The sequence below is a fragment of the Haliotis asinina genome, chromosome 16, assembly GCF_037392515.1.
Source record: "Haliotis asinina isolate JCU_RB_2024 chromosome 16, JCU_Hal_asi_v2, whole genome shotgun sequence".
Classification (NCBI taxonomy): Eukaryota; Metazoa; Mollusca; class Gastropoda; order Lepetellida; family Haliotidae; genus Haliotis; species Haliotis asinina.
In genome coordinates, this window is record NC_090295.1 from 10,696,796 (window position 1) to 10,708,341 (window position 11,546).

At 40.4% G+C, this 11,546-nt stretch overlaps 1 protein-coding gene across 1 annotated transcript; it reads right to left on the reverse strand.

Annotated features, from left to right (window-relative positions):
- Positions 1 to 2,117: 2,117 nt before the first annotated feature.
- Positions 2,118 to 9,781, reverse strand: LOC137268826 (carbohydrate sulfotransferase 4-like). The gene is made up of 2 exons (XM_067803388.1): positions 9,025 to 9,781; positions 2,118 to 2,205 (listed from the first exon to the last, which is right to left on the reverse strand). The coding sequence occupies exons 1-2, from the start codon at positions 9,750 to 9,752 to the stop codon at positions 2,118 to 2,120; spliced, it is 816 nt and encodes a 271-aa protein (XP_067659489.1). The 5' UTR covers positions 9,753 to 9,781.
- Positions 9,782 to 11,546: the final 1,765 nt, after the last annotated feature.

Genomic DNA, 11,546 nt, shown 5'->3' on the forward strand with positions numbered 1-11,546 from the left:
TTGAAAAAGGCGTTACATCCAACTCATTCACTAAAGCTTATTGCTCTCGAGTAAACAAATCACATTTCTCATTCAAGGAAGACTCTCTCGATATCACAGTGAAATGTGGAGTAGACGATAAATGGTTTAGAGACTGAACTGAGCAATGAAATGTCAATGAATACGTGGCAGTCTTACAAATCGTCGGTCAATTGTCTGGACAGAACTGGTCAATCAGCTGAGGAGACCCTACACAGCAGTGTTCAGGCGATATTATTTCCGAAGCCTGCGGTTAAAATGACGAAAAGCAAATTATGAATGCATCTTCCAATTGTAGACATGCCTTGCGAGGGAGAACTGATTTGCTAATTAACACTTTGTCTTGGAATCAGCCGGGTTACAACTGGTAATGTGTTTTTCAAAGTCGAAAGTTTCACATCCATCATAAATCTCTACTTACACCAGAGTCAGGTGTACCATTACAGCCATATAATGAGCAAGTGTTTGCCTAATGCCGCATTCAGCAATGAAATACGATGACAGAGCATGTGTATCACTGTGAAGAACTGACGATGTCACGTATTCGGAAACGTGAGCCTATCCTCCCCTGCATGTTCACGTGACAAACATATCGGAAACGTGTGGCACAAGTGAAAAGAAAGGAATAATGCATTGGACATCAGTTTTGTCACTGATGCATCAGCAGTTGATGTCCTCCATATGTCTACTAGGGCTGTGTATCGGCAAAACAACTGTATAGCATTATATTATTGTTCGAGTGCCCATATTGCGATATACAGCGTTTGACAGTGAGTGGCAAAAGCAGATCCAATTTTCTACATACTGAGGCCCCCAAAATACATATTATGGCTCTGACAACAGGCGTCTAAAATTAGGATGCTTAGGTAGGGATCCTTTTCTTTTTATACAGCATGTAGTATTAAATTAAGCTGTTTTCCAATTAAATTATTGCGGTATACAGAATGCAGGACATTCCTACATTGTCCACCATAACTGTATTTGAAAGCTTTACTTAGTCGTCATCATTGCAATATCACAGTGGTAACAGGGGAAATTGGCTCAAACACTGTCCCCATGTGGGGAATCGAACACGGACACAATCGCGCCGAGAGTTCGTCTTAACCACTAGGCTACCTCACCGTTCCCCGTCTCAACGTATCAGTTGTTGTATGTTTCAGAAAGCGTGTATCTTAATGTCATCTCAACTACAGATTGTCAGATTTCAAAATTTGAGCTACATTCTTCTCTTTAATAGAGAATAACACTGTGCTGAGGAGCAGTATTAACGTGTTGGTGACAGCACGGTATTCACGTATCGAAAAGTAAATACTTCTCGAATTCTTACATGATCGTACAATGTTAATTTTCAGTTGCTTTGTAAGTTCATATGGTACGAATCTACATCGATAATTAGCTGGAAATAACATCTAGTCCCTTGCAGCAAGTGATGAAATAATGACTCTCAAAACATGGGACGAAAATGTGAGGAAGAAGAATCTATTTTGCATTGTTGCTCAGTTTGATGACATGCCATAAACCTATTTGTAGACAGCGTCATTATCTGTTCTGCTGAAACATTGTTCCTTACATGTCCAAATGTCAAACTGAAACTGCTAATCAATATAATATATCTTAGTCTATTATCTATATTTTCAACTGTGACTGGCATTTAGTGAGCGATAAACATGATTATTGTAGGTTATTGTATAGAGAGACTCTGGCATGGTGAGTGAGTGAGTGTGTTTAGTTTAACGCCAGCAATTTCACGTCGTTAGACACCGGAAATAGGCTCTACACTTTGTAGTTATATGGGGAATCGAGCCCGGGCGATCAGCATGACGAGCAAACGCTTTAACCACTAGGCTACCACCGGCCTGGACTCTAGCATGGATGTCAGTTTACGTAAGTGTGAATTAAGTAATCTCTTGAATGGCATTCATAGATAATATATCTTCCAGATTCTTCGAAAACAATGTAAAAAGTTGTGTATATCCCCATCACTAAAACCGTTTACAATTGTTTCTTTCCTGTCCATGATAAAGTCTTAAATCCCATTTTTGCGGACGAGATAGTGTCAAATATCTTGAAAAGCACATGAAATGATCACCGTCGTAGTCTTAGTCCTCGTCCTCGTCCTCGTCCTCGTCCTCGTCCTCGTCCTCGTCCTCGTCCTCGTCCTCGTGATATTCAACATCAAAAAGATTCCTGACTGATTATCAATAATAAATATGTGTCTAAACAAAATATTTATCAAAGTATCCGTTTCTTGACAATACACTTCGCCGTGTAGTTTCATCCGCAAGATCAAACTCATTGAATTACTACTGTCATGGGATTGTCAGCTGGGACATACCTCAGGGACAGTCATGGTTTAAACTTTCTTCTTGTTATTGACATGTCATTGAAAACAGCTCTCTTGATTTTTGGTTTACTACCTGTCTCAGTAAATCTTTCATATAAATGGCATTCATTTATATGCAAGACATTTCAGAGTCGCACCCCCGATGAAACGAAATTCTCTATTGTTATTTGCCACACACGTGTTTTTATCAGATGAATAGTTGCAGGGTAGGATAAGTTTACTTATTCCAGGACATCGGCAGTCGTCAGTATTTGACTGACATGCATGGACGTCTACCCATGATATATTCGGAACCTCTTACTGGGATTGGTCTTTAGCCGAGATTTCAGAAGAATCTATGAAGGATGTTTGGTGCGTCTATTCCAAGCTCCTTATCATATTACCACAATGGAATTACATATTGTCACTGGAATATGATGAATTTGATAGAAATTGAGACGTTTCCTTCTCTAGTTATTACTCAAAATACAATCTGACAGATAGCCTATTTACTGCTTGCGTATCCATGCATTATTACTGCTGAAGGCCAACCAGCGTCCCTTGGTAAGTCGTTCTGTGAAGTCAGACTTCAAAGTAAGTAATGCGCCGACATGATGTATTGGATTCTGAGGACGAAAAGTTATTGCCATATTGATTTCATTGTCAGAATACTCCTTGAAATATCTTCTCTTCCATTTACTCTTTAAAGGACCAATCCCATATTAATATTGGTTTTTATTCAGAGACAAATGAAAAGAGAGAAAAGGAAGCAATATTCTGAGTGTCACGCTACAGTGATCATAATAATAGTAGTTCAGATGTGAATACGCAGTCATAATAACGGAATTCGACCAGTGGCACTTATTACATCATTTTTGAGTTCTGAGAGAAAGGTTAAGGAAAAAGAAATGAATAAACAGCGAACATCCATTTAGCTGAAGTATTCCAACCCTTCTGCGTTGATTCTGCGTTCTGCGTTCAATTATTTGAAGCCTTGTAACCAGCGTGAGAGGTAACAGTCCATATCATTACGCTTACACCAGGATTGAAGTCAATCTCTCTCATAAAGTTGACAGCAAAACGTTCATAGTGACATCAGTACACCCACCTTCTCCTGTCTGGTCCATGTCACCAGATCCCGCTCACTCACTCACAAATGTTACAATGACTATGGAATCTATGACAAATTATCCATAACTGGACACATGCACAAACGTCACTATCACACTGCTACGGTGCATCTACAAAATCGGGTGGTACCAAGAAGTGTTGTCCTAGACGACTCTACGTAATTAGCTTAGCCACCGTAATATGTGCTTCTAACAGTTTACAGAGGGAAGCGATCAGTACACTTATAAACAGCGAGTTGCATTTGATCCATATGTAACACTTGCGAAAATGATCCGTTCAGACTTTAGTGGAGCTAAGACATTTTCCTAAGACTAGTTTCACCTGATCGTAAATAGATGAAAATATAATCTTTGGCAAATTCTTTGGCGGATTTGTAGGTTGTAACTGTATGGCATGAAAGTAAAAGTGCTGGCACCAGAAGGTGCCTCCTTAACATAGCGATTTTAAACGTCTAACACAACAGCCGTGGTTTTCTGTTCTGTTCAAGTTGTAAATTGTATAAAGAAACATCCAATACGTGCAACTCGATATTTAATATTGTTATAAACTGAAACGCCTTTCAGCTACACGGGTCAGATATCTGGATTAAAAAAAATAGGTTTACGTTGTAAAACACCTACCTATGGTAGACGATGGTGATGTTTTCAGCATCAACTGCTCAAGCAAGAGGGATATCCGGGCTTTGGGGGATTTGTATGCCAGACTAACCTAATGTTGCAATTGAATTACGACGTTGACCATACTTTTACAACGTCTAGAATTAGCACTACCCATCAACAAAACCGGATTCTCGTGGTGCTTTTTCAACAATTTCAATGGCCATTTCATCGTTTCGGAAATTTGTCGGAATATCGCCTGTCGTTATCTGAAACCGTATTTGAAACGCTTAAAATGATTCCGATCGATATCCTTTCTAACCCGTCGTTAAGCACAATTTGCACATGCGTAAGCCTTGTGACCCTGTCAGTGTCAGGAAAAGGTTGTCTAGCACATTAACAGTTTGTAATTTGTATTGGCGTGTAACTCTCAAACAGGTTGAAAACAATATGAATTATTCAAAGGAGCGATTTTACTCTCATGCCATACAGTGACAACCTAAACATCTGCCAAGAAGTTAAAAGATCCTCTGGGCCTCGCCAAAGACCTCTTATCCTCCACATCCATTCTCCCTTGATAGATACCAAACACATTATAATTAAACCAATCCATAATTTCTTTCCCAATTTACGCCGATCGTTTCGATATATGACTCTTCAGTAACGAGCAATTTAGGTGGGTTCCTCAGTGATAAGAGATCGAAGATCACCGTCGGTGGTGTTGCAACCACGACAAGCTCCACGACGACCAGTACAGGGAATTCAGCACCATGATATATTACATGAACAAATTACAAGGTGGCTCATAAGGGTGCAATTATAGTGTCGGACATTGTTCCTGCGTTAGCATCTATTGATTAATGTGTGGTGTGGATGTGAACTATTTCAAATGAAATTATGTGAAATACATACATGAACGAGCCAAGAAACTATTGGCTGTTTTTGTGTCACGTGGTGCTTGTGTTTACTCTTGAATACACCCAGCAAACCAAACATCCTAGACATACAACATCACACTTGCGTTGATAACTTGTTCAATAACATCCAGCTGTGCATCATATGGACACCGCTTTTAAACATTGTAGACTTCCTCACACAACACTTGTTAACACTTTGTGCTGTGCTATCTACTTTAATGTACATACGAGGCACCTCACATAATACTATCTAGATTTCGTTATCGTCATCATCTAGATACCGTTTCTACACACAGAAGATATCAGTATATCGTTTTCGTCATCATGTACACATCGTGTCTACATACAGAAGATGTCAATACATACATCGCCCAGACATATTACATTTACTATCTAGATATCGTTATAGCCATCATGTGCACATGGTGTCTGCACACTGTAAATATCCTCTTGACAAATTACCAAGAAAGTTGAAAAGTGCTCTCTCTATATATTTTCTCGCCTTGTCACCCCGTATGATACCATTTAGATGCTATCAACTGGGCACAATGAACAGACACAGGAACCATCTTGACACCTTGTATTACACTATTCAGGTATCGTTACACACACCACCTAGACACACCTAGCTATAGAACACTGTAGTTCCGGACACCTATCCCATGTACTATGCATATCTTTAAGTACATCATCTAGTTACCCTCTGTATACTTTCTAGATATCTGTCATCATATCCCAGTTGCGTAACTCGATACTTATGACGCTGATCACTGGATTGTCTGGCCCCGATTCGACTATTTACAGAGCACCGCCATATAGTTGGACTATTACTGAGAGCGGTATTAAACAACCAGCCTATTTAGATATCGTTATAGATATCATCTTAGTACCTTGCCCAAGCACTATACATATCTTCATGTACATCGTCTAGACATCCTGTATTATAATATTTAGATATCGTTGTAAACCTTATTTTGACGCCTTGCTTACGTACTATACATATCTTTATGCACATCGTCTAGACACCTTGTATTATACTATATACGCCCTTTGGATATCCTTATAAAACTCGCTTTGACATCATGTATGATCTCCGTGGATGCTTGGTCGCTGCACCGCAATATTTCCTTCCGACCAACCCTAAATTCCCCTTATCATTGGGGCTCTGTTTCAGGTTGAACGGAAATGTTTGTTTCTATCAAGTTATATCATTTTCAGAGACAAAAGATACTATGTATTAATCCATCATGGTCTGTACACCTTTTATACACCAACAAAGTACCCGTACATGCTTTTTTCAGACTTCCCTGTACACACCGTTAAAACATGTAGGTGGTTCCCGTCACCGTACACTCCCTATCCTATGCACCCGTGAGGATCCCAGTTTGAACTGGTCTTCAGCTACTTATGCTTATCGGGATAGGATGGTCAGACTCGCTGACTTGGTTGACACAGATAAATATGAGGTTATCGTATCCCAGTGGCGTAGACCGATGAGGCTGATCACTGAATTGTCTGGTCCAGACGCGATTCTTTAAAGACCGCCGCCGTATAGCTGGAATATTGGAAAGTGCGGCATTAAACAACAACCAAAGCAAACCTTATTCTTTGTACAGTCTTGTATTATATACATTTAGCTTGTTTGATGACATCCTACATTTCATCTCTACAGTTTGCTGTACATGACATAAGGGCCTTTTTCTGCCCTTGACAGACTGAGCATGTGTTGACAAAAAACAGACTTCTTCAACGACAAAACGGCACGAACAGTATGCAGTGTTTGCCACGTCGGGCACATATATTATCCCAGCCATCGGATAAGATCACACGAGCAGGCTAAGAAGCCACAGATGACGCTGCTATCGGGAAATCTCTTCCGTCAGATGAGCTCGCCTCCATGGCGTGGTGTCACGTACGTTACCACGGCTCTGACCGGAAGGGAAGGTTGTTGTGACCCAGCAATGGGAATGCGCTGGTAGACACGCATAGTTACGTCTCAAGTGATGATATATGTAAACATGTCATGTCCGTTAAATGGTTTATGGAACTCATGTACACTTGTCCAAAAGCAGGATAATATGCTGGACAAAAATAGAAAATTATGAATAATGATCTATTTATTCATTGCCAGTCTGATGAACTATGAATCATAAAAATACCAATATCCCTAAATTATTATATCCAGAATACATGTAGATGGACTTGAAAATTTGAATTGTCAACATTTTAAAAAAAAGTAATGTAAAACAGTCCAACAACTCCTAGCGAGAAGTTTGTTGTATCTGAAGATCGCTAGACATATGTTCTTGAACATAATTACAGTTTCTTTTGGTGAAACCCACTTGAATTATGTTCGTGGAAACCAGTATAAACGTTATCTAGGTGAGTTATGTTCTTCATGTATCACTGAACTAGCAGAGCACATTCCAAACAAATAAACCTTAATTCCAGTTTGTGCATAGTTTAAAGAGCTGATACAGACCTGAACAAAGAGCCCTTATATCTGATGGTTGACGTTAAAGTGAAAGGATTGCCTAAACAATACGTGGCTCTCAGATAGTTATAGGAACCGGACATAATGTATGGCAAGGGGCGGCATAATTTTAAAGGGGGTTACCCATTTTACATTTTGTTCTCGAGAGGAAGGCGGAGTCATCAATTTTGTGCACATGTACAAGGGCACACACACGCACGCACGCACACACACACACACACACACACACACACACACACACACACACACACACACACACCTCGGTCCCTTACCAGCCCATCTAGGGTGATACTGGACGGGCTGACCACTATTAGAAGCGGTGTGGCGGGTAATGGACCATGGCATCAATAAGTTTCAGCAGACATTCATGAAATTTGTTACTGTTATTGCAGTTACGCAGGTGACATGTGTCGGAAATGCTTTGCGGTATTTTACTCGTGAATTGCTCTGCAAATGTTCAGGTGCAGAAAAACGTCTAGCGCTAGCCAAACACTCGAACTCTTAAGTAACAAGTGACAGAATTACATGGACTTGAAAATACATTTCTAATGTATGCGTTTAACGAGCTTTAAGAATTGTGAGCCGTTAAGCCAGGTTAAGTTAAGGGTAACATGAGGCGGCTTGGGGAACTAGTAACACTTGTACTAAGCGTCCATGACCTTTAATGCTTTATGTCACAACACGAGCCTCCTTTTCCCGTGACAAGGGAATTGTTCAAGTTACGGATTTTTGTGCGTGTGCACTTACAGGACTGGGATACTGTATACAGCTCATACGATAGTCTGCTAGCTGTTAGATTACATAAACATCCATTAGGCATGTGCATTATTTTTTAGGCTGGATTGCTTTCCGTATTCACGAGGCAATATTCCTGGGTCAGCAGTACTGAAGTGCAGAGGCACTGCAGAGGAAGTGCAGAAGAAGTGCAGATCACACAACAAATTACTGATCGATAATGACAGCGTCGATTCTCATGTGTACAAAATATCTCTAAGTGAGCCTGTCAGATAACCTTTCAAGCAGGTTATTTTCTAACCAAAATACACAATGAATGAGTGAGTGTGTGGGTGTATAGATAGTTGGGTGAGGTGAGTGTGTGGGTGTATAGATAGTTGGGTGAGATGAATGAGTGAGTGTGTGGGTGTATAGATAGTTGGGTGAGATGAGTGAGGGAGTGTGTGGGTGTATAGATAGTTGGGTGAGATGAATGAGTGAGTGTGTGGGTGTATAGATAGTTGGGTGAGATGAGTGAGTGGGTGGGTGCATGGATGGTGTGAGTGAGTGAGTGTGACAGTTAATTCAACGGCATACGAGCATTTCCTAGTTTTGTTTTTGGCCTTTTATGTGTTATTGATAAACATTATAGGGTTGTTGCGTCAAAAAAATAAATACATGGTAAATAGGATACAAAGTCTTGACTATACTCAAGAGTTTCCGTTTAAGAAATAGCTGTGAAAATTGCACGAACCACTGAAAATCAAATAATTCCCAGGCGAGAGAAGATATGAAATATGATTCCAGCATTTATTTTGGAGGCAGTACTACCTTCCACCGTTACCGATATCTGTTTTCCTTAACGACTGATTCATATCCCTGAGTTGGCTCTCTGACTTCAGAGGAAGATACCCAAGTTTTTTGTACACTGCACCACACAAACTATCTATCAGAGTAGCTGTGAGATAGCTGATACCTTTCCGCCATTTTAGCGATTCGTACACTGAGTTAGATTTGTAAATACACAGCAGACATGATGTATTAATCTTTCCGGAAGTGATACTTTTTACGTACTCTTCCACCTCCGCAGTAAAATGTAGTCCTGCAAATGCATACATCTCTTTGGTGACGCGAACGGGTTCCTTTGCCAGATCTTCATAAAATACAACCTTTATCCTATGTGGATACTTCTTTTCTAGCAGTTCTCTAATTTTGATATCCTTCAAAGCATCTTTACATGTCTTTTTGGCGTAAGGATAAACTTTCGGCGATGGACTATTTCCGTACATCATTTGTGAGCGAATGGCAGCTCGTGGGTCACGGAACAGATGTATCATCTTAACAGATTGGCTAGCTCCGAGGATCGTATCCATGGCTTCCATTGGTAGACGGATTTCCTTGACAACGCGCACTTTTGAGGATGAGCAGGGTTTTTGTATGAGATGTAGGCATCGGTATATTTCCGTCTTTGTAGCGTTGGTTCGGTGCAGATCGATGCAGTCGAAATACTGCTTTGTATCTCGACTATGTTTGAGATGAAAATGGGTTAATGATTCCATATCTAGATCAGCTAATCGACATTCGAGCTTTGACCTGATGATGTCCGTCACTTCGCTGATATAATCTCGCTTCAACCTGAAATGCATACAAGAATTGTTCACAATACAAAAATTGATGCTATCAACCACTAAAGGTTAAAATCATGTTAAAACTGACGTTAGAGTCGTAGACGACAACCAGCAGCTGCAGTTGAGTAACACAGTCGCCCCCCTTCAGTCGTTTCAGGATTTGCGGATAGTAATCCTAGATTATAATCCATTCATAGTCAAAAGCATACTACACATTTCTGAATACTGGATAAACGATATAAATCCTTTCTCAATGGAATATATTGGTGAAACACTGGTGACAATGGCCCTGTTCATTTACATACTGCCTGAGGTCTACTGTTGGTTTCCTCTACGAATGGGTAGATCAGAGGTTAAAGTGTTCGCTCGTCTTACCAAAGGTACGGGTTCTATTCAACTCTGTAACGGGTGACTATGATGTTTGGAGCCCCGTCGTGATATTGCTGGAATATAGCTAAAAGTGACGTAAAACCCTACTCCTCTGAGTTACACCCAGATGGATGGAATGTGCCTGAAACTTCATGAAACATATCAAAGTCAATAAGCAAGCCACTAGTTCAAATACTAATGCTAATACTTGCCGTGATGGAAATTCGAGAAATTTCATTTCTTTGCTCCCCGAGTCGTAGATGCCTTTAAGTGACTCAAACTCATAGAATACATCAGGGCTTGCTTCAAACACACTTCCGGCAAATGTAGATCCACTGCGCATGTACGTCAAGATGATGACACTGGAGGCTGCTTGATGATTTAGTCTTCCGTAGAGTTTGTCTGCTGCAACAAGGAACTGGATCAAACAGCCTGTTAGTGAGGTGTGACTGCTCTTGACACAGCAAGTATCAAACAAACAGGTGTCAATGCTTCAAAGCCCAAGATGAAGTGCAACAGTCGTTGCCATAACAGTTTTAACTGTTAGTGCCAATAGGTGATGTTGACATAGTGATCAACTTTTGTAGATTAAGTTATTAAAGGAAATTTCATGAAATGACTGAAGTACATTGATTGTTGTTACACACAAAATGACGCGAAATGGCTGACCCCTCTTAATAATTTCACGAAAAACCTGACATGTTTAGTCAGTTCACGATATGACTGATTTCACAATCAGCCTAACACAACTAAAGTTAAACCGAGATAGAGTATTTCTAGTACTGACAATTGTTACATGAACACTCTAATTATATCTTTTCGTTAAGCTGATATTTGGATAGAAGCACACACGAGAGCTAAAACAAAACCCGTGTATGTTTATTGTAAACTTGCTCGGAGTTTCTTACACATTTGTCACTAAAAGTCAGTGAGTGAGTGAGTTTGATTTTACGCCGCTTTTAGCAATATTCCAACCATATCACGGCGTGGGACACCAGAAAATGGGCATCACACATTTTACCCATGTGGGGAATCGAACCCGGGTGTTCGGCGTGACGAGCGAACGCTTTAACCACTAGGCTACCCCACCGCCCCTGTCACTAAAAGTATTAACTGATCTTTGTATTAGATGAATGCATATCATAGGCACATGTAATTCGGAACAAGCGCGAGACGTCCGTCCCGCAACGTGACATTGCTACAATATTGCTAAAGACGGCGCAACAATAATCTCACAAACTCCGAACAAGCACAAAGATGAAAGTGATCGAGTTGATATCCGATCGACGTAAAAACGATGAACTTTCATTTAAAAAACTACCGCGACCAATCCTGATCCGTTTGCGACACTGTCGG

Excerpts from the sequence above, each read along its gene's own strand:
- LOC137268826 (XM_067803388.1), bottom strand. The coding sequence starts at position 9,752 with ATGGAATCATTAACCCATTTTCATCTCAAACATAGTCGAGATACAAAG. Across the intron at positions 2,206-9,024 it reads GATATCGGTAACGGTGGAAG|GAATCTTTTTGATGTTGAAT; the intron begins GTAGTACTGCCT and ends ATAATCAGTCAG.